Source organism: Pleurodeles waltl, chromosome 7 (assembly GCF_031143425.1).
Source record: "Pleurodeles waltl isolate 20211129_DDA chromosome 7, aPleWal1.hap1.20221129, whole genome shotgun sequence".
Lineage (NCBI taxonomy): Eukaryota > Metazoa > Chordata > Amphibia > Caudata > Salamandridae > Pleurodeles > Pleurodeles waltl.
Genome location: NC_090446.1, coordinates 409,072,020 through 409,094,776, shown reverse-complemented (window position 1 = coordinate 409,094,776; position 22,757 = coordinate 409,072,020). Strand labels below are relative to the sequence as shown.

The 22,757-nt window shown below is 42.6% G+C and overlaps 1 protein-coding gene across 1 annotated transcript in view; it reads left to right on the top strand.

Moving 5' to 3' along the window:
• Nucleotides 1-20,431, top strand: part of MYH7B (myosin heavy chain 7B) — a 156,298-nt gene extending 135,867 nt beyond the window's left edge. The window contains exons 37-42 of the mRNA XM_069243897.1: nucleotides 1,629-1,754; nucleotides 4,724-4,894; nucleotides 5,956-6,060; nucleotides 19,323-19,418; nucleotides 19,900-20,034; nucleotides 20,285-20,431. Coding sequence (XP_069099998.1) covers nucleotides 1,629-1,754; nucleotides 4,724-4,894; nucleotides 5,956-6,060; nucleotides 19,323-19,418; nucleotides 19,900-20,034; nucleotides 20,285-20,296 — 645 coding nt within the window. The 3' untranslated portion in view covers nucleotides 20,297-20,431. The remainder of the gene's footprint in view (nucleotides 1-1,628; nucleotides 1,755-4,723; nucleotides 4,895-5,955; nucleotides 6,061-19,322; nucleotides 19,419-19,899; nucleotides 20,035-20,284) is intronic.
• Nucleotides 20,432-22,757: the final 2,326 nt, after the last annotated feature.

The window sequence follows — 22,757 nt, the reverse complement described above, 5'->3', positions numbered from 1 at the left end:
TTGCCATGAGTATTTGAAATAAATCATGCAAATAAATTAAAATCATCGAGTTTGAGATTCTACCATCCTGCCCACTCACTGTAACATCACAGTAAATTGATTATGGTTATCCTTGAGATGTGGCTTCAGTGATGTTCAGGATCAAAATAGGAAGCTGCAAGACCTAAACCGACTTCCAGTTAGAGGTTAAGTTCAAGTAAGAACAATGTCCTTGGTGTATACATCTACTTAAAACATAATATTACGTATATTTTCCTCGAGAATTAATGAAGTTCCGTAATTAGCAGTTGACCATAACCCTTACAGTCTAATTGGCCTTTGTAGCAGATAAATATTTTTCAATTTATTGGCACTGGTTATGGTTTGTTCTTTTTTCTGACCCCATAACTGCAAAATGCACTGGCCCTTTCGATGGGAACAGAAAATGTTGCTCCTAAAGTGAACTTGTACATCTTGTACATCTACTGGAAGAGTGTTTTCCTTTGGTACATAAAAGGTCAATACTTCGTTCCCACAGCCTGCCCACCCCTACATAATTTTGTGTCTCAGCTTCAATTTTTGAACACCTCTTTTTGGATTATTTAGGTTGACCCCTGACCTCTCTTCTTTCAAACCTCAATTTCATTCCCCATTTATTCTCTGTACTGGGGGCCACCGAGGACATCGCAGTTTGAGGCCAACTTTCTAGGCCATGATTCATTTGCTTATTGTGGGCTGTATCTTTATTTCATCAAACCAACATACTGTGTGATCCAGGCTTTAAAATCTTCTAACTTTGCTATTTACTCAAGAGTCTATTCGTCTTTGTTTAAAACCAGCACTGCCAGAGCAGTTCGTCGGTTACAGTAAGCACCGTTGACAGCCTGTTGGAGTTTACCTCCGGCGCCCCTGCTGATGGGGCCAGCTGGCGTTAGTGGCTGCTCTTCTTCCAGGTTTTATCTCACACTCAGTAAACATGGGCATTTTTAGGTTTTGTGATAGCTGAATTATTTTCATGTTAATAGATTTATGTACTTAGCATACATACATATACATATATCAGTTAATATGTCATTCACATTTTTGTTCTGCCTACCACAACATACAGCAACGTAAATAGGTTTTGGCCCACGTAAGCCATTGGCTTACCTCTCTGTGAGTGATACCATTCTGTTTTTGCACCACACGCACCTACACATGAAAAGTAGTGCCCTTGCACAATTTTACAAAAACATTCACAAACAATGGCAAAGCTAAATGTTGGCAGCCAACGCTAGACCTATTGGCTTTGCTAATGCTCGTTTTAAATCTGCTGGAGCCGTCGGGTACTGTTTGGTCTTTTCTCTCCGTACTTTAGCATCAATATCCTTACGTATTCTCTTATTTTACAATATGATGTACTTTATTGCTGTGCTGACCCACCTTGTCTTGTGAGCTGTATAGCTGTTTCTTAGAACCACAATGTGTCATTGAAGTATTCTTTGTGTATAACAAAAGCAAATGGTCTAAAGCATAACTATTATTACAAACTGGAATGCAGGTGCAAAGTTGTTCTTATATAACTGTGTTCATTTGTTTCTTGTGCTTTTCATCTGTGACATCTTTGACCTTGGTGAAACTGCTGTGGCTAACCTGTCCTCCTTCTTCAGAACACGGGTCTCATTAACCAGAAAAAGAAACTTGATGCAGACATATCCCAGCTGAGCTCAGAAGTGGAAGAGGCCGTACAGGAATGCCGCAATGCTGAGGAAAAGGCCAAGAAAGCTATCACTGATGTAAGAGCATCCCTACCCCAAGGATGAACGGGCACCAGAGCAGACTGAGTATTAAACACTTTTGGCGACTAGCAGAAAGGCTAGGCTGGATTAAAGAAGTTGGGCTTGCACCAGCTAGTTAAAGGCCTCTTTAGTATCGGTGATTACTTTCCTTATTGACATTTGTCATATCTCTTAATGTGAACAAGCATCACTAAAGCTGCGTTTAGCCAGCCACCTCCCTCCTCTCTACCCTGAAACCAAATGCTGGTCTTTCACATACTCAGCTCTGCACAGTCCATGTTCACAATGTGCAGGCTGTGCGAGAGACATTCTGCCTGGGTTAATCGAGGCTACTCAGTTCGCCACTGGGTGGGGGGTGCATACCCAGTACGGCAGAGTGCAACCACCTAGAATTTTTAGGTTTCATCTACAGCACACATGCGCTGTCAGGCACAGCTATTGTTCTTTAAAAACATGCTCAAAAGGTGCTTAGGGCCCATCCGTTACTTACCTTTACTTACCATTGGTCAGTGCCTCCTTTTCACCTCGACCTCCTCCTGGGCTTTGAATGTTCGTCGGTTTTGTGGAGAATGGACCAAGTACAACTTCCCATGGACAGGGTCCTTCCACTTGCTGCAGGCTCCTACAGTACTCTTTTATTACTTTTGGACATGCACTCTTATTGAGTGCATGTCCAAAAGTAACTTTCCTTTATCCCGCCCGTGTTTCCCTTCACTTCTGCCCTCCATTGGTTTTCACCAACCCCTGCCATTCTCCCACTTTTCGATGTGTTGAGCCCCCCAAACACAGCTGCGCTGTTTTCTTTTACATCTTGCACACCAGCGCAGGCTACTGTGCAATATGGATTAAAGATCAAAAAGCACCATGACGTGGTCAACCCTGCCAGTGTCATAGCACTTTTTTATTTTACTTAAGACCACGTAGTAACCCTTATTCTTCCTGTCCATGCTTCCCCCACCATACCCACCTTCTATTGTTTTTCACCCACCCCCACCTGCTCTTCTCACGCTCTCCGATGTGTTGACCCCCACCCCTAAAAAAACCTGCGCTGCTTTTTTTTCCCATGTTGACAACGGCATGAGCTGCTGTGCAACATGGCTTAAAGAAAAAAAAAACGATTAGACGCTTTCAGCGCTGGCTGTGTTATAGCGCTTTTTTTGTTTTACTTCATAGCATGTTCCACAACAGCTCATGTGGCTGTGCAACATGTAAAAAACATTGACAAAGCCAGTAGATTTCTCATAGACGAAACCTATTGGCTTGTTTTGCTTATAAAATCGGTGTCACAGGCATTCCCAAAACATTTCTCTCAGGAGGACTCTCCTTAGATGGAGTACTCACCTTGACACTTTCTATGCAGGTTTACTCTTCAAGCTTACCATTTTAATGATGAAAGATTATTCAGCATAAGAGTGTGGGCTCGCACATACAAAGCGTTCAAGCGGGAGCTTTGAATCGGCAAAAGGCATCTACTCCAAGGTTTGGTGTTAGACATAGAATTGATAAAGAAAGCGGCTGTGCACAGAGGTAGACCTGGGCATTCAAATGTCATGCAACAGAGTGGGAGGCATAGTAAGAGAGCAGCATTTCAAAGCCACAATCAGGGGCGTAGCTCCACTGGTGGTGTTTGGGGTGTTACACCCCACTAAAAATGGAATTATGTAGTAAATAGTTGGGTACAAGTGCTTTTAGTCGGGTGTGGTAAGGTGTCTGTCAGAATTCAACCTGGTTTTCCACATGCACACAGAGACAAAACACACTCGCTTCCCAGTGTTATGAAGGCCGTGCAAAATGTTGATCAGTTTGAAAAATATTGCTTTTTAAGTACCCTTAACAATCCGCACGCCTCTCTCTCTTCCCACTGCCCCTTAAGCCCCTCTCGTGTCCTGCTTCTCATATAATGTGATTTAACAAGATGTCTCTCCTTGAATGCTGGGAAATCTGAAGCCCCCTCCCCTCAATCATACTGACCGAGCTACGCCCCTGGCCATAATGTGCTTGATGCGTAGAGATGCGTAGATGTGGGTTGAAAGGAGGGGGGAGGGGGGTTGATGGGGATTCCACGAACATCTAAGTGCTGGGTACATAATGAAAGATTATGCAAGGAATTTTGGCAGTTAATCTTACATTTGAGTTCACCGCACTTTATTTCAAATACTATATTTTCAATGTGATTTGATTTTACCACGCTCTGCTGCAAATTGCAGTTACTTTTTTTTATATAGCCTGGTCCTTTGTAAAGCGCATTAATGTCCTTGCACCAAGTTAACTGCAAAAATAATAAATAATAATAATAATAGTGATATTTTAAGCGAACCCTTCAATTAGAATGTGCCCCTGATGCAAGTAAACATTGCACATCCAAATCTTGGATTCACCCAGGAACCCACACTGCATAACCGAGATCACATTTTGTAGTCGCATCATCATTTTGATAATAATAACTCATCTTGCTTTTATTTCCCTTTCAAGTTCATCATCTCTGTTCAAGTCTCCAGCATTTATATATGCTTTTGTCTGATTTGTGTAACATAGATAGCAAGTGAGATAAATATACACCGCGATGCCTCGAAGCACCCATCCATCTCAGTCTTGTACCAGTTTTACAAGAAGGGCAAAGGAAAAGAAGCCGTAGGGGAAAGGCAGTCTTTTAAATGTTGGTTAGATAGCGCATAATTGCGTGCTCAGATTTCAAATCTGCAGTTTGAATTGTTGTCGACTGATATAGGCCTGGTGAGTGGTTGGGAGCTTGTTCCAGGGTTGCACTTCGTGAACCAACAGTGGGTCACCTGCTCAGTGCATCCGTCTTTGGTTTTACTGTCTAAATATCCACCCTCCGTCCAGCCTCGACGTTAGCTCATCCAGGCATCAATGTGTTTAAGCTTGCTGTCAGATGCAGCAGAGCCAAAGTGTACGTTCTGCAAAATGTCGGTTTCTATATCTTGAGTGTGATTTGGTTTTCCTAGGCGGCAATGATGGCAGAGGAGCTCAAGAAGGAACAGGACACAAGTGCTCACCTGGAGAGGATGAAGAAGAACATGGAACAAACCATCAAGGATCTGCAGATGCGCTTGGATGAAGCTGAACAGATTGCACTCAAAGGAGGCAAAAAACAGATCCAGAAGCTCGAGACCAAGGTGAGTGCATTACACTTTAGAAATAACTTTTAAAAAATGTGGCCAAAACACTTTTTGAAATGTGTTGTCATAGTGCATATGGCAACCATGGACTGATTCAGATAATCCTGTTAATGTAAAGCCTCAGCATATGTTGCTGATTCAGTAAATCCTTCATTAGTGGAGTTACCATTGGCAGAATAACAGCCCCCTGTAGGAATTAGGTTGATGCTCTGCTCTGCATCTGCAAAGAAATAATGGATTTTAGACTATTGACCATCTCTAATTCAGGCCCTTAGCAAACGGATGTCTGATAATCTTATGTACATAGAAATTCAAGTACCCTGAGATCTGAAGTGAGACATTTGGGTGAAGAAGTGCCATACGCTCTCCAGATGTCAAAATCTAGGAGAACCGTTGCGCACCAGCTGGGCATAATAAAGGTCCAAGAACCTGATACTGAGATGAGAATCATCTCATCTGAAACAGACTTTAAAAACACAGATAAAAAATCACAAGCAATGTGTTTGTTTCATGTTGTGGAGCAGACTCCAAGCAATATCAGTGGGGCAAGAGTCCCTTTCCAGGTCACTAAGTTAACCAAATTGCTGTTCCCATTGTAATCAATTTGGTAGAGTACTAAAATTTATGGATCAAAACAATAAGCATAAGCTATTTCGCATTTCAGTCAAAAGTATTGAGCATAAATGAGACTTGCACTTTCCCTTCCTATTTGCTGGTTGCTCCCTTTCATCTAACACTTGGTAGCAGCTACCCTTCCGTTCAATAACGGAGGGAACATTATGATGGATAGACCATATTGGAGTGGTGTAGACAGCATCACGTTTTAATATTTTCAATATTTTCAAACACCTAAAATGTACAAATCAATCAGTGGAAAATAACAGATAATCCACGCTATGTTATGTACAAGCATGAAACATTGCAATATTACTTTGTCAATATCTCTGCCTTTCTGGATTTATACAGTCCAAGATTTCTAGGTAACTCAGTTGGTGTCTTCAGAACTTAGCTACTAAATAACCAAGTCACTTCTTACAACAATCACTCCTTCTCTACAGGTGAGAGAACTGGAAGGAGAGTTGGAGACTGAACAGAAGAAGAGTGCAGAAACTCAGAAGGGTATACGGAAGTACGAGAGAAGGATAAAGGAGCTCACATACCAGGTACAAAATAAACTCTCAACTGTGGGCTTCATTCCACAAGAGCTAGAAGATATAGTGAAGGTAACATAACTGGATAGCTGAAGGAGTTTAAAGGGAGGGCACTTAAGTACTGATGCACAAACAAACCCATCAGAGAAAATCACCAACACTAACCCACTTACATGTGCAGACGAAGTTTGGCCAGATTGAATGGGACATCCTGTAAACACCCCTTGGCATTTGCACAATAGTAGCTGTCCATGAGGGGCAGCTTTCATGGTGTGAATAACAGCTGTGGGAATCAGTGTAAGTATGACCCCCAGTGCTCCCTTTCAAATTAGGTACTTTTTTGGTATTGCACCTTGTGTTTCTTTAAGAGGTAGCATTTACAGCAAATGCAGAAAACCATGCCCAGGCACAGCTACCAATAGTATAGCAGATGCAGTGGCCCAAGGCCCCAGGAGTCTTGGCGGCCCACTGCGCCTCAATTATAGCTGGTCTTTTTACTACCCAACTAAGAGATTGGGGCCATTTGCTTCACTTACATTTTGACTCATGGCATCTTTGTTATGACACTGGATGCAGGTCTGCAGTCATTTCCAGCCTACATCCCTGAATTCATCTCTGGTCAGAAGGAATCCTGCACCTTGAATATTGACGAGCTAGAATTTCTGCAAATCCTTGCAATCAGACTCTTTGTGCTGTGCCAGACTGTTACACCACAAAGAATTGTTAGGTCACATGTTGTGTTATGTTATGTTACTGGGATTTTATAGAACGCTCTTTAACCAGAACGGTTTCTTGGCGCTAAGTAACAGGGCTGACATGCTGCTTGCAGAAATTAATCATAGGCTTGTCTGAAGAGTCAAGTCTTCAGACGTTGCTGAAATCTCGTGTAGTTGGAGGTGGATCTGATTTCCAGGTGGAAGGAGTTCCAGATGGGTGGGCAAGAACAGAAAATCAAGAACCCCTATTCCCTTCTTTTTAAAAGAGGGAACTGTGAGAAAATTCATCTGGGTGGACCTTAAATTACGGTTGGAGATTTATCTTTTGATTCTAAATTATATAAAATCTGGGCTTTTGCCATAAAAAGATTTGAAAATGATACAGCCGGTCTTAAAGATGGATCACTGTTCTACTGGAAGCCAATGTAGCTTTCTCATCAGTGGAGTGATATGGGTGCGTCTAGGCAGATGAAAAATTAACTTGGCTGTCTGGTTTTGTGCCAGTTTAAGTCTACGATTGAGACTTTTTTGGAGGCCAAGGTAGAGGGAGTTGGCATACTTTATCCTTGAGATGACTAAGGGGACAATGACCAGAACTATGGCTTCAAATGTCAGGAATTTACCAATCGTCTTTATTTTGTGTAGCTGTAGAAAGCAGGAGGATTACTGCTCCTAATTGAGGTTTCATGGACAAATTCCTGTAGATGAGGACTCCAAGACTCTTTACAGAATTCTTGGGCTGGGGAAGGGCACTCATTGTGAGAGGCCAGAAGGAAGGTTTCCACAAATAGAGCTTATTTTGAGTTATGACAATTTCCGTCTTATCAGTGTTTAATTTTAATTGATTGCTGTTCCTCTAAAAGCTTATTTGGATTCGCTTATCAGTGGTATCAATGGTAAACAGTGATTGCATGTCGACCACATAGCTGTAAATTCTAACTTTAATTTCCTTTAGGGAATGCACTAGAGGATGAATATACAGATTAAAGAGATAGCGGGACATAGAAGATCCCTGAAGTACTCCACACGTTAGCTGGACCTGTGAGGATATGAAGGGAGCTAGCTGTACTGATTGCAGACAGTCATGTAAAAAGGATATGATCCAGGCAACGGCGGAGTTCTGTAGACTTGTGACTCCGACATAGCCAATTAAGAGCTCACGGTCGACCGTGTCAAAGGCCGTAGACAGATCGAGAAGGACCAGAGCCAGGGTAGAGCCCCTGTCGGCTTCTTCCCACATGTCATCAATGACTGAAAGGATGGCTGTTTCATTTGATTGGGCAGGCTGGAATTCTGCTTGATGGGGATTGAGGAAATTAGATTCCACTAGGGAGGTGCAGAGGTGTCTGACAACATGTGCCTCTTTGCTAAAAAAGGAAGCAGTGAGATTGGCTGATAGTTCTTCAATATGAGTGGATCCTCACTGGCTTTCTTTAGAAGCGGGCCACTATAGCCTCCTTGAAATTGTCAGGTACAATGCCTTGGTAAAGCGATTGGGTAAGGAGGGAGTTAGCTGGGTGAGGGAAATGTGAAAAGATTGTTTTCAAAATTCTCAGGGGACAAATATAATTGTGGGAACCCGACTTGACTTTTAACAGCAGGCCCATAAGACAGTCCTTGCTGATAGCCGGGAATTCAGATAGTTTAAGTGGATTACTATCTTTGCTGCGTATCACCTTGGGAGGGGAGCTATCCAGAATGCTATCCTTTAATAGCTTGATCTTCTCAATGAATAAAGAGTTAAGGGTGTTGCACAGATTCTCTGTGTCAATAAAAAAAGGGATGGTTACCCTGTCAGGGATGGACAATTTAGACACTTTGATGAAGATTTCCTTGGACTTGTTCACGGAGTTCAGAATTTTGTCCAAGAAGAAAGCAGACTTGGTTTGCCTGATTAAATTTTTATAATCCTTAAGGAGTGTACAAAAAACTTTTTTATCATTAGAAGAATAGTTGATACGCCATTTACGTTCAGCGCTCAGAGAGCAGTTTTGGCTTTTTTTTAGGTCTTCAGAAAACCAATTAGATGCATTGTGGTGCCTAGTCCGTTTGAATCTTCGAAAGGGAGCATGTGTGTTGCTAGATACTGTTAGTCAATTGGAGATTTCTTCCTGTTGGCAATCTATACTATTGAAAAAGTTAGGTGGATTAGTAGTTAAAGACTCACAGAAGGAGTCGAGATCTACTTGGGACCTTTTTCTGCCCAAGGATCCAAGTTGTGGGGGGCTTCAAGTCGGTCAGGCCTAGTATCTGAAATCTGATTAAATAATGGTCAGACCAAGCACACTGAGTGACTAAGATTGGCCACAGCTAGGCTGATAGACCATACCTGGTCCAGCGTGTGGCCTTTGAGGTAAGTGGGTAAGAACACGTGCTGTGCTAGATTGAAACTGCTGAGCAGATTGGTTAGTTCTGCTGGTGAATTTCCCCAGCTTCCTCATTTGCCAAATAATCACCTAATAACAGAATTTTTGCATAATCGATAACAAAGGAAGACAGATTCTGCAAGAAGTTGTAAGAAATGCAGCATACACCACAGTGCAAGTGAGGGAAGAGGAAGGAGAGTCAAGCTTGATCAAGGGGCAGTCAACCGTCAGAATATGGAATGAAGAAAGTCTGGAGAACCTAAGATGTTTCTTAATTACTACTGCTACACCTTCCCCTATTTTGCCTGAAGATCTGTTTGTTTGGATTATATAATATCCTACTGGGAGAGCAGCTAAGATATCCGGGGAGTATTCATCCTTTAAGAAGGTCTCTGTTAAAAATAAGATGTCAGGAGATTCAGAGTCAATTAAGTGGAAGATTTGAATCTGTTGCCTAACCATAGCTCTAGTGCTGAGGTAAAAATAGGCATGAAATGGTTATCTTAAAAATCTGAGAAAATGGGGTTCTTGAGTGTGTCTATGGTGGTGGGCTCAGTTAGTTTAAACAACTCTTGAGCAGGAGAATTATTGTTTAATCGAACTAGGTTGCAGAGTGAAGATTTTTTAGTTACTCTGAAGAATAGAGGAACATTTGTGCATAGTGACTGGCCCCTGGCCACAGCTGACCATGGGTGGGTGCAGATAGGCTTGCCTCCAGCGCGCAGGCAGCGTGCCCGCTGCGCACGTCCACACCGCTGCCAGCATTAAGTGGGTTATGAGCACTAATAGGCTCTGCCCCCTTCTTTCCTGGTTGGTTCCCTGTGTCCAATCAGAGAAGTCAGTGGCAGTTCCACAGTTCCTTCACAGTGCGCAAACAGCGAAACAATTACAGAGTTTGCACACAATACCACAATTATAGAGGCTGTGCAAACACAGCATCTGTGAAGCTATCTGGGCAATAACGTTATTTTCCCATATTCATGGACAATTAGAGCAAAGGAACGTCTACACAAAAACTATTTAAAGTGGCTATCCTTAGAAAAAGAACCCTCCATTCTAGGTGACGAAAATGTGGATAGATCCTAATGGCAGATAGGTGTGAGTGTAGGGACAATGGGGACAGACAGCTATGACCGTGCTCAGTGTATATGCACCGCCTTGACGGCAGAAACATACCCTAGACAAATTTAGGGAAATACTCCCAGAACAAGACTCCTCTCTACACCTGGTGGGTGGGGTTTTAATGATGTAATGGATGCGGGCCTAGATCAGGAGGGCGCCTCTGCACCTGGACCCAGGCTATGCCCCTGGATAGGTTTGCTACAATGATGGGTCTGTCAAATTTGTGGCTACATGGACATTAGGAGGAGAGGCTCTTTTCATACTTCTCTGGGACCCATCGAGTATTCTCAAGGCATCGATTATGTGGAAACTGAGTGCTTGGGAACTGTGAGATCAGGAGGTGGCAATGGAATCCAAGGTGCCAGGGGAGTCTACCTTCAGGAGAATGAAGGGTCTGTCACTTCTAAGATAGTAGTGTGGGAAGCCTATATGGTGGTCCCACGAGATAGGGCCCAGACCACAATTGTGCAGAAAATGAGGAGGGGGGTGGCAGAACTCAAGAGCCTAAAGATGAGACTCCTACAGTTAGTGAACGCATTAGGGGTGCCAGTGGATCTCCAAACCCTCAGACAGGTTGCAGTCCTAAAAGCAGAGTATCGAAACCTGGCGTAAGAAGGGACAAAGAAGCAAATGTTAGCCACATTGCACCACCTCTATGGCTCTGGAGACAAAGCTGGTAAACTTTTAGCATGGTTGAGCAGGAGGGACATGGAGGCAAAAAGGGTGCACTGTATTATAGACCAGAAAGGGACATCCCACACTACAGAGAAGCATATTGCAGAAGAATTTTCAACTACTACCAGGCGTTCTACAGGGCCCGACCATTATGCGATAAAACTTACATCACACACTATTTAGACACAATAGCAACCTCAGTATTGGATATAGAGGCCTGTGAGGCACTGGAAGAGGATCTCACATTGCAGGAGATCCAGGCATCTATTGCAAAGTTGAGAGTGCACAAGTCCCCATAGCCCAATTGGGTCCTGGCAGAATTCTATAAGCACTACGCCAGATATCTGGAAGCGCACTTGTTGAATCCATTCAAAGAAGCTAGAGATACTGTGGCACTGGTGCCAGATCTTTGGCAAGCCACCATTAGAGTGATTCTTAAGGAAGGTAAACCCAGGGACAGATGTGAATCCTACCGCCTGATCTTCCTACTCAATACCCAAGTTAAAATACTTGTGGCCATACTTGTCACTAGGCTGCTGCCCATCATTACCCCCTGATTTATAGAGACCAGTCTGACTTTATGCTAGGTAGATCAACACGATATAACTTAAGACAGACACATAATAGGCTTGAGGAGGTGAAGGACCATCCGACCCCCCACCATGCCTTTCTTGCTCTTGATGCGGAAAAGGTGTTTGATGCGGTCCCCTGGCCATTCCTTGAACTAACCTTGCAGAGGTTTGGATTCAGCCCCTGCTACAGGTAATGGGTGTCACTGCTGTATCAGGCTCGACCACTGAAGTGAGAAGGAGTGGCACACTGTCTGAGGAGTTCCCCATTGAATGGGGGACATAACAGGGCTGCCCTCTGCCCCCCCTTCTGTTTGCCCTCACAATACAGTCCTGGGCATTAAGGGTGCATGCACACAAAGAGGTGAGAGGGTTCATGGTTATGCCCACTGATAAAGATGAGGAGGACATCACACTCTATGCTGATGACATCCTGATGTCCCAACCCAGAGGACAATCTCCACCATTTTCCTCATCTTTGAAAAGTACAGTGAACCCTATGGATAGCAGATGAACTGAGAAAAGTCAGTGCTCTATCAGAGGTGGACTGGTGTACCCAATGTTGCTTCAGAAGTGATTAACTGTGGCTCATGAGAAGTTTCGGTACTTTGGGATCTGGGCGACATCTCACAGGGAGCTCCGTTTAAGTAGGAACCTTGGGAAGGTGGTTCAGAATTTCGAGGAGGATGCTGAGAGGTACTGTGGGCTGCCTCTTCCCCTCTTAGGATGGGCAGCCATCTTCAAAATGATTACACTTCCCAAGTTGCTGTAAGTCCTTCAGAACACATACTACCATACCCCACAAGACATGTTCACTAAAATAGATAGTGAGGTCCCTGCTCTGGAACAAAGGGCATCCCTGAAGACACTTCAGTGAGGCCCATACAGCGGAGGGATAGCCATCCAAGACATTGAGACATGCTGTTGGGCAACATACCTGATAAACGTTAATGACCAGATCTTCGCCCTTCAAGACTACTCGACGTTTATGCTGGAAAGGGAGGGCCTAGGGGCCCATACACATCTGCACTATCATTATGGTAGAAAAGAGGTTTATCAGTTGCTGCCAGCAACACAGGTAGGGCTAGCTGCAAATTACTAAAGAGACACCCCTGTGTTTGGGAAGGTGGCTTTGTGAGGTGGGCAGCCTCCAGGACTTTGAAGCATGGGACACTATCGGTATTTCCAAAGTGTGGGACATAATAGAGAATGGGGACCTTATGTCCCTCGCCTCCCTTCAGAGAGAATATCAATTGAACCCTACGCAATTCAGAAATATGCCCAGGTTCAACACGCCTAGCAGACAGAACGACAGGGAGAGATGGAGATCCCGGAGTACACACCCCTAAGGGGACAGTTTCTCACGGAGGAACTGGGTAAGTGTGAGAATTCTCATATATACAGAACACTAAACAATAATATGCCAGACACACTAGGTAGGCTAGGTGAGAGGTGGAAAAAAGAGATGTGGGAGAAATGGAGAATATAGATTGGGAAGTGGCAATGATGCACCCCAGAGAAGTGGCGATAAATCCAGACTGAGGTTAATACAGTTTAAGACCTGGCACAGGTTGTATTAGGATCAACAGATGCTGTTTGTGTTGGGAAGGGTGGCCTCCCCTGTCTATGTGCAGCGCAACCGGGAAAGGGGGACCTTTCTACAAATGATGTGGGACTATGCACTAGTTCAAACCTACTGGGTTACGATACCGAGGGAACTCAACATGATCCTTGATGTCACTATCCCTCTTGACCTGTGAAATGTCCTCCTGGATATCCTCAATGATGTTGTTGCCCCAGGGATTAAGCTTATATTTAGCAACCTGGGTTTGGTAGGGGCTAAAAGGGGCATGGCCAGGCTGTGGGGGCACAGAAGCCCTCTACCCTACAAGAATGGAGGCAAAGAATTGACATGAATATGACCATAGAGAAAGTTGCCTACAAAAGTAGAGGTTGTCCCCTTAAATTCCATAAAATATGGGGCAGTTGGCTGAATTACTATGCACTGGGGTGCCGGACAGGGGTCTGGTGCTCCCATTGACCGGGGGACACCACATGATGTGCGAGCCACAGCAGAGTCAATAATAATTCCATCTACAAATGCATTGGTTATGGATTGGATTGGCTGTAGCATGGATACTGTGGTACTCTCTCTGAGTTTGTAATGTTGATGCATGTTGGGCAATATTACAATGTGTATTATCTAAAAATAAAAACATTTTGAAAGAAAAACTGTGTAGAAAGGCATGTGAGCTTAGAATAACAAAACAGTGTAAAGGCAGGGACACTTTTATCCAAAAGCAAGCATTTACCCACTACATGTCTATAAATAAGAAAGATGTGAGTCAGACAGCTTTGCTGCTGATAATCAGAATATTATTATTTTTTGGAACTGCTCAGTTTCCACCAGTATGGTTTTCACACAAATACATATCTAATATGCAGATGAATTAATGAATATTTTCTTTCAAACGTTTTGCTTATCTCTTCCCAACTGCTTAGGATGCAGTAATTTTCTGAATTGAGTTGAAAACATGAATCCATTCATATTTACTGAGAGGCCTTGTATTTGCTTGATGCAGTGTTGTGCACTGCCATCACTGGTGACATATGAAACTTTCAATTTCTGGGTAAAGCCCAAGAAAGGGCTGGAACTAAGCCACATTACAAGCAACTTTAATCACACAAAATGGATGACGTTAGGCCAGCAGGCTTTAAGGCAAGAAACCATACAGATACGATGCTCTTGGAAATTTGGAAACTTGCAACTTATAATGTACGAGGCTTCCTGCACCCATGACCCGTCACCTGCATATGATACCAAGTATCAGAAACTACTTTGAAAGATGCTAGTGGAAGTGGCCAGTGTATTCAAAATTGGTTTCCTTCATCTTAATTCTTCACCATGGTACATTTGGTTAAGAATGAACCCACCCTTAAAATATTTTATCCTGGATGATACTTTACTGTTTATGGAAAATCCAGAGGTAAATATGGCTCTTTTATTCAAGATATAATTTGCTTTGGGAGATATTCTGGAGTCTGGAATAAAACAGGACTGCTCCTCACCACTGATACAAAATGTTTACTGGAGTAGCCCATTAAGTGATTTACTGACTGTCAGATTCCTTGGTATAACTGTACACAGGAAACCAGATTAGATAGTTCAGCTTAATTATAGCCCGGTTATCGAAAATGTAATGCACCAAGTGGAAACGTGACTGAAAGTCCTCCTGTCCCTGGTGGGCAGAGTTGCCTTGATTAAAATGATAGTTATTCTTAAACGTCTGTACCTTTTCACAAACACCCCATGCACTTCTTCACTATAGTGAGAACCATCCTGACCACATTGGTTTGGGCAAAACGACCAGCAAGGATCGTCGGGAATACTATGGTACTTCCCTATGAAGGAGGTGGTTTTGAAGTACCAGACCCAGAATTGTATTACTTGGCAGCATAATGTCACTTTGCATAATTCTGTTATAACTCAGATACCAGAATACCATACCTTATCCCTGAATTAGACCAAATTGAGGGAACGTCCTTAGCTTCCCTACTCCTAATGGGCTTACCGAAACTCCAGAAAGATGTCAAAACTAATGCCAGCACATGCTGGGTCTGTAGATCTTTTCACCATAAGACTGGGAGGACATTCCAGTACTCACCGGCCTTTAAATTGGTGCATAACCATTTGTTACCTTTAACCATGCAGCGCACCGTACAAAATACTATGTCAAAGATGGCTATTGTAGAAAAAGTTACATTGCAAGCTGGTGACCGGATGACCACCAGACCCAAGATGCACTGCCACAGTGGCTGTAGGCCCAATTAACATAGTTAACTATTTACAACATTTTTATCATGGTCATCCATTTTTATTTAAATTAATCTAGGTGAAACATTAGTGTCTAATACGTCCATGTTTTAATGGTGACATCATCATTCCAGCGTAGAAAGTTAATGGTTGAATAGCCACATCAAATTCGTTTCTGCAACATCCGTCAATACCGATTGCATTTCGGGATTAGCCCTTCTTTGGGGGTAGCTATAGTGTTAAAAATTAAAAAAGTTCTATCAGAACAAATAACAGGCAACTTATCTTACATGTCAATAAATGTTTGGCGACACTGTTGTACCAAAACCTATGCCGTTTACAAGTGTGGACTTTATGAACTTCATTTGAACTCCCTTCACCAAAACAAGACCGTTGTGAACTAGTGTCCAGGTGAACCGGTGTCCAATTATATATTAAAAAAATCATCAACATGAAAACAAAATACAATAAAAGAGCCATGTAATGATAAACTGAAATCAAACCCAAAGTGAGCCCCTTAAAAACTGAGAAAGTAATTCCAGATAACCCGCGCGTAACGGTTATGAATCCCTATGCGTATCATGCTCTGGGAAAAACGTGATAGCAACCATCTTCAAAAGGAATTGTACTGTAATATATGTAATAAAAACAATGAACTCACGGTATGTTAATTGCATGCACGAAAACTTCAAGCATTGGAAAAGCCGATGTGTTAACTCGCAGATAAAACTTGAGAAAAAACACGGCGTTGGTGTGTAAAACCGTGTGGTTAAAACATGAGCGAGTGCGCGGTACTGCGCGTCTCCCCCGCCCCCGCCCCCGCTCAACAGACTGAACCAGGTGAACCCAACCACTTTACATGTTCTACGGAAATTATCCCCACGTGACAAGAACGAACCTGCATGAGTGAAGCCGAGCAAAATGCTGTGGATATTGCATGCTTGCTGCACCGCGAGACCAACTAAACTGTATATTCTATGATCAGAAAGTCATAACAAACATAAGCATAAACAATGTTTCAATTACGTGACTGATACTCTAATCTTTACAAAAAAACTATTGTATGACACTAAGCTTTCTCACGCCAACAATATCGACGTATAAACTGAAGCTCCCACAGAATTTCCAGGTCTATGAGGACGTTTTAGCTCGCAGTCCTGGTCATTTGAATTGTTATAAAAGTAATGCCTGCTGATGTGCCAGGCAGCCTTAACTCATCAACCAACGAGTAGTTCGAAAAGGCTTCGTCTCCTTATTACTTGCATTGTCTGCTTAATAACCAGCGTTTCGTCAGCACTATTCGAAGGGAGCAAACCATCGGTGGGGCAGATTACATACTTTCTTACTCACAATAATCATAGAATGCACTCCGAGAAATTCGTCAATTTTATCAGTTTTAACAATCACTCTATGGCAGAAATTTTGGTGTGCAACCTTTAAGCAGGTACTGTACAACTTGCAAAACACTTCCATTGCAAGCCGGTGACCGGATGGACCACCAGCCCCAAGATGCTCTACCACAGTGGCCGTAGGCCCAATTAACACAATAGTCAACTATATACTTTACAGACCCATATCTACGCTGCCGAGCAAAGCCACTTTGCGTGACTTTTCATGGCCTTGTACATATGGTGTTAGGTAATGCAGCTGAATCGCTGCACTGCCTTACACTGCATCAGGGGGGCGTTCCATGGGCGTTGCAGTGGGTTTTCCCATGCAACTCCCATGGGCTTTGATGCATTCCCAGATTTACAACCATCTGTAAACCTGAGAATGCACCAAAAGTGTATACCTCCTCAGGGGAGGCGTAACGAGGAGAAATATCTTTATTTCTTCTAGTTTCTTCCTCTTTCTATGTGTGCTGCATGCTGCAGCACACATAGAATGGGAAAAACACCTCCATGGCTTGCTTTCGTGCAGGAAGGTGCCCTTCCTGCACAAAAACAATCCTGCCAAACAACTCAGACACCATTGCACCATGCTAGGCAGCACATTGTGCGCCACCACTGGCTGAAAGGACAGGAATGCACCGTATTTTGTAAATATGATGCATTCCTGTCCTTTCAAATTGGCGCAAGGCAGCGCAGCAAAAATACTTGCAGCGCTGCCCTATGCCAATTCATTGTAAATATGCCCCAATGAGTTTCACCTTTTACACATCCATTCCCTTGGCTGTCAGATGAGCCTTTTCCCTACAGGAAAAAACTTACAGTTTTTCTGTGTGAAATAATAACTATTAGTACAATTATATAGTATACTTTACAAACCTCTCGCTGGCAGGTTTCTCTAAAAGTTGTGAATTGTCAACCAAATCAATGGAACTCATTTTCATCATCTTCAAAATCATGATAGGCAGATGGGAACCACCAAGATATGAACATGGGACTATGGGAATACAATGGATGCATTAGACCAATGAATCAACAAACACAGATGCAAAAAACATAAAAATACATTCATTCACTCCTAATGTAGCTATCAGTCGGTAGGGCAATAATTGTATTATCTAATCTGTCGATCAACCAATAAAGCAGGCAGACAATCGCTGTCAAAGTCTAACCTGTGCATTACACAATATTCAACCTTTCCATCAAAGGCACAAAGATGTTTTGTAATTAGGATCCTCATCAGCGCTTAAATACATTACGGCAATATATGCGCCTGGTCCTCCTAAGTAACAGCACACACAACATTCAATTTGCACACATTTCAAGTCTTTGAAGTTTCCCGTCTGCCTCCATAAACGAGCAACTCAGTTGGTGCCATTTTGGAGCAGGAACAGCCCTCAAAACATAATTATAATTTATTTTTAAAAAGTAACATTAGTGCATGTCCTGTTGTCTAATTACGCTGACTTCCCTCCACGTAGACTCACTCTTCCGAATAGTTGTGGCCATGCTTTCAGTTAAAATATCGAACTCCTTCCTAACTACAGCAATCTCCTTCAACATTGCATGTTCAACAGCTTCTTCCTTTTGAGAAGCACTTAATTCATAATTGTTCTAAGCATGTAGGCAATATCCAACCTGTTTTCTCTTCTCAGCATGCCGCACTGGTGCATATAAACCCTCGTTTTGCCTCGATACTAATTAAACATAAATTGAGAATTCAGTTCAGAAACTCGAACTTTTTTTGAAAATGCAAAAAACAAACTCTGCGGCAAAAATGAAACGTGCCCTCTGTCTAGTCTCACAGTCGTGGTGCTAGAAAATACTTTTGAGCCCGTGTGCCGTTGCGCTGGCGGGTCAGAGTGTTGGTCTAAAAAAGCGCCCTCTACATAGCCCCAGAAACGTACTTTGGCACTGTCAGGGTTTAGAGTAGACACATTTTTAGGGCCTCAAGATAGATCCTGGTGTGTTGTAGACTCCAGTGTGTGTATGTATAATGTACAAACCTTCAGCAAGAGAAGCAAGCAAGATTTCAATTTTGGAATGAGGACAGGGGAGTAAAACGTCCTATCCATAGAATGTTTTCTAGCAGCGCAGCACCTACCCATGTATACCCTACCATGGTGACTTGCACCAGTTGTATGAGGAACACACACATGTGGCTGCACAGAGTGCAGTACGTATTTCAAGTGAGCACTTAATCACTCTGTTGTCTAGTGTGGAGTATTGGAGACATTCCCCTACTATTGACCAATGTTTTCAGTTCACCCTCTCATATCGACAGTCTCATACCTAAATGCACATTGAATGAGCAATTTGGATATATGATCTGCTGCCACCTCTCTACCTGCCCCACACATCCAATCGATAGAAATGTTTCTGCATGGCGTGCACCTGTCTTTTAAAATGTCCCTGTTCTGCACCCTGAGAAAGTAAGAGAACCAACATTGCAAAAGATCTTTCTGATGCATAAAGCATGACCGATTCTCCATGACCTGATGGAGAAATGTAAGATAATCTGAGGAGTATTGCACGCCCAGATACATTGTTATGAAATAAGCCTTTATTTCCGAGCACATACACACCAGGCACCACTAACCGTGAGGATCATATTTTTCCCTTAGAATGAGGAGGACAGGAAGAACCTGGCTCGTATGCAGGACCTGATTGACAAGCTACAGATGAAAGTGAAAAGCTACAAGCGGCAGTCAGAAGAAGCTGTAAGTAAAAATGCAATCTATTTAGTCTTAAATTGGGGCAAATAGTATGTGGGGTTTTCATTGAAACGCTATCTCAGATCAAGAAAACCAAAGCGGTGTATTATCAGTAAGAATTACATGACTACTGAGTGTGGTTCATTGTGAAGGTTTGAAACCTCTCAGTGCCTCTCGCGCAACTATAACAAGGTCCATTTTCAATGAGGCTACAAATCTAATACTATTTTTTTCGGCAAAGAAATATCAGTGAATGGCATCATCACTACAGTAATTTTCCTCCATTTGACTAGACACAATTTATTTGTTTTTTTAACATCACAAATGATCTAAAGTTTATGGTAATTAATTGCAGTAAAAATGGAGGAACTCAGTGAGATGTATTTTGTTCAGCTTTGAACAAAATATTTCTAAAATGTTTGGTATGGAATATATCCAATCAAGAATGAAATGACTTGTTTTCATCACTTCCTATGACATTCTGCAGGAGACTCAAGCCAATGCAAATTTGGTCAAGTACCGCAAAGTACAGCACGAGCTGGATGATGCTGAAGAACGGGCAGATATCGCAGAGTCACAGGTGAACAAGCTGCGTTCCAGGACCAGAGAGGCTGTGTCCAAGGTAAGGACTGAGAATCGCCCTAATTAAATCTAATCCAAACGATTTAAAACTGCTGACGAATAGCAGTCTTCCTAATGTTGATCTGACAATTTATTAGGGTTTCAAACGTAAATAGAAAGTGCTATATCTCAAACTTTTTACTCCTCAGTGGAGTGAGGGCGCAATCCATGAGTGATTGAGACAACAATTTTGTTTAAAAACCACTGGGCTCACCTTTGGATTCTGATGATACTCTCAATTCTCTCCGCAGCATGAAGAGTGAAGAAGCCTGACATCTCCTCCAGACCAACCGGTCCTCTTTCTTCAATATTTTTGTGTAGGCTTCAAACGGTGACAGCTGTAACAGCTGTAAACTTATCTCTAGAGAGTGAATAAAAGCAATTACTGAAACTGACAAGAGCTTCCGCCTTATCATTCGAGATAGTGTACAAAAAATGAGTTTGCCTTCAACACTGCAGCAAAAAAAGTTGAATGTTCTGCACGCATTTAGGAGGTGGAATAGGGATATTTGTTATTTAAAGAGACATATTTGCTCCAAACAGTGACCTGGAGACCGCACTCTAGCTATTTCCTTCATAATACTTATATTTCTCAAAAATAAAAAAAAGCGTGAATGAACATCCTCTTTGCATCCCATATAGGCTTCTCCTCACAGAGCTCCAGTGCAGATCGATGGGAGGGGCTTGCTTAGCCTTGAATGGGAAGATTAGGGTTTCGGATGTGGCAGCTCTGGGTTTTTAACACTGGGCAATAAGCTTTCTTTAGATCTCTTCTGGAATGTGACCAAAAGCCAAGACTTTGAATTTCCCCCAGTGATGCATGACTCTCATTGGACATGGCTCAGGTAACTGACCCTTGCCTAAAAAAGGAAAGGGGGGGGGGGGGGGGTGCGAGAAAAAGGGAGCAGCAAACAGGAAAAAGATGGGCAGTGTAGAGAAGGCAAGCCAAAAGTGAAAGAGGGAGGAGGAGGGAAGGCCAGAGAGAGGATAGGTATAGTAAGCGTGTGTGCTGTTCATAAAGCACACAAGCTGTCTCACCGCGAGGCACTTGAAATAGGCTTAAAATATTGTACTAAAGTCGGTAAATGTGCTGATTTAGCGCAAAAAAATCACTATTAAAAATTCTATTTAGTGCTGTTATCATCTAGAGATGCAGCTGCAGTGTACACGGGTTAAGGTACTACATACTTCATAGTACTCTTATCTACTAGTTGTATTTGAAAGCGAGCACAAAAGACCCAAGCACTCTTGTATTTATTTTTTAAGTACCTCTATTGCATGATATTGGTATGAGTGTTCTTTTCGTCATGCAAGGCACACAACTGAGTATGCTCTACATTGGGCGTGTTCAGTTGTTTATAAAGCGTGGTATGAAGGGGGAAAGCGGCTCTTGGGAACGTTGGAAGCACTGGTTGAGGAGATGGGAGACAAAGTGAAGGAGGCGAGTTAAAGATACTGGAGAAGCTTGAAGAGAGGTAGGCTTCTTGGCAGGTCTGGAAGATAGAACATTGCTTTCGGGGGTGTGGACCGTAACATTCTCTGCGCCTGACTCACGGAGTTACTTACACTTTTGAGTAATTTACACTTTTTGGTAAATGTATTACTTTTTGGCTGTTTGCAATATTTGAGTGCTAATTTATTCCAAAACTGTAATCTACATGCCTCGACCCAATTGAAGGGCCTGGGTGCTATTTACAAACAGCAAGGTCTGTTCACAAAGGGAAAGTGCACTCTTGAGTTAGCTGGCACTACCATTTCTGAATGGCCGAGGGTGGAGGGGCTAATCAAAAGTGTAGGAGTCAATTACATGTGTAAATTACTCAAGGGGGCACGTTACCTTTCAGAATAGCCCCTTCAGTGTTTCAGAAGTAATAAACTGGACACCTGCATTACATGACATTTAACATCATTTTCAACATACATTTGATAAGATGTAGGAACGTATGCTTCCACAACGTTTCAGTGAGTGAGTTGAGAATAGTAGTTACATCATGTTCAGGGGCATATTTACGACCTTTTTGCACCGCCCTTGCATCACTTTTTGCAATACACCATGAAACCATATGTATATTGCATTTTTGGCAAAAGTTCACTCTAGTCTGATTTACTTCTAGCTGCTTACACATTTTGATATTATGGATAATGTTGCATGTGGCACTAAATTAATTTTCACATGAACATATAATTTGGCCCAGTTGGGAAGTTTTGATTTGTGCTCACACTTCCATGTCAGGTAGTCAGCAAATTAGCCACAATTTATATAATCTCCCCTCCGTAGTTCTGCAGGAATTGACAGTAGTTTGTCAACAGTGTTTTATTTTAACTTACTCGTTCACCTTTCTGTGTGGTAACATTCATTTATTTTGAAAAGCATACTTTGGGTTGTGGTGGTTTTTCAGGTTGCTCTTTCTCACACCAGGAAGCACTGGGACTTACTTCAAGCTGGAAGACCCATAGCAGGAGCACAATAAAGTGTGAAAGATTCCTGAAGCAGCAATCGGAGATAGACAAAGGACGGGCCTAGAAACGTCCTCTACTTGAAAAAACAGAAACTCAAATCCCAATCATCATCCTGCCATCCAGCGAATGACTGTGCCCAAGAAGACTGATCTATAGTCCCTTGTTAAACAAACGCCTTCTTGAAAATTCTAAAGGTAGTCTGTTCTCTCCTTCCTCACTCCAGTGCCCGGGTTTCCACCCTCCAGCTACAGAAATACAGACAAT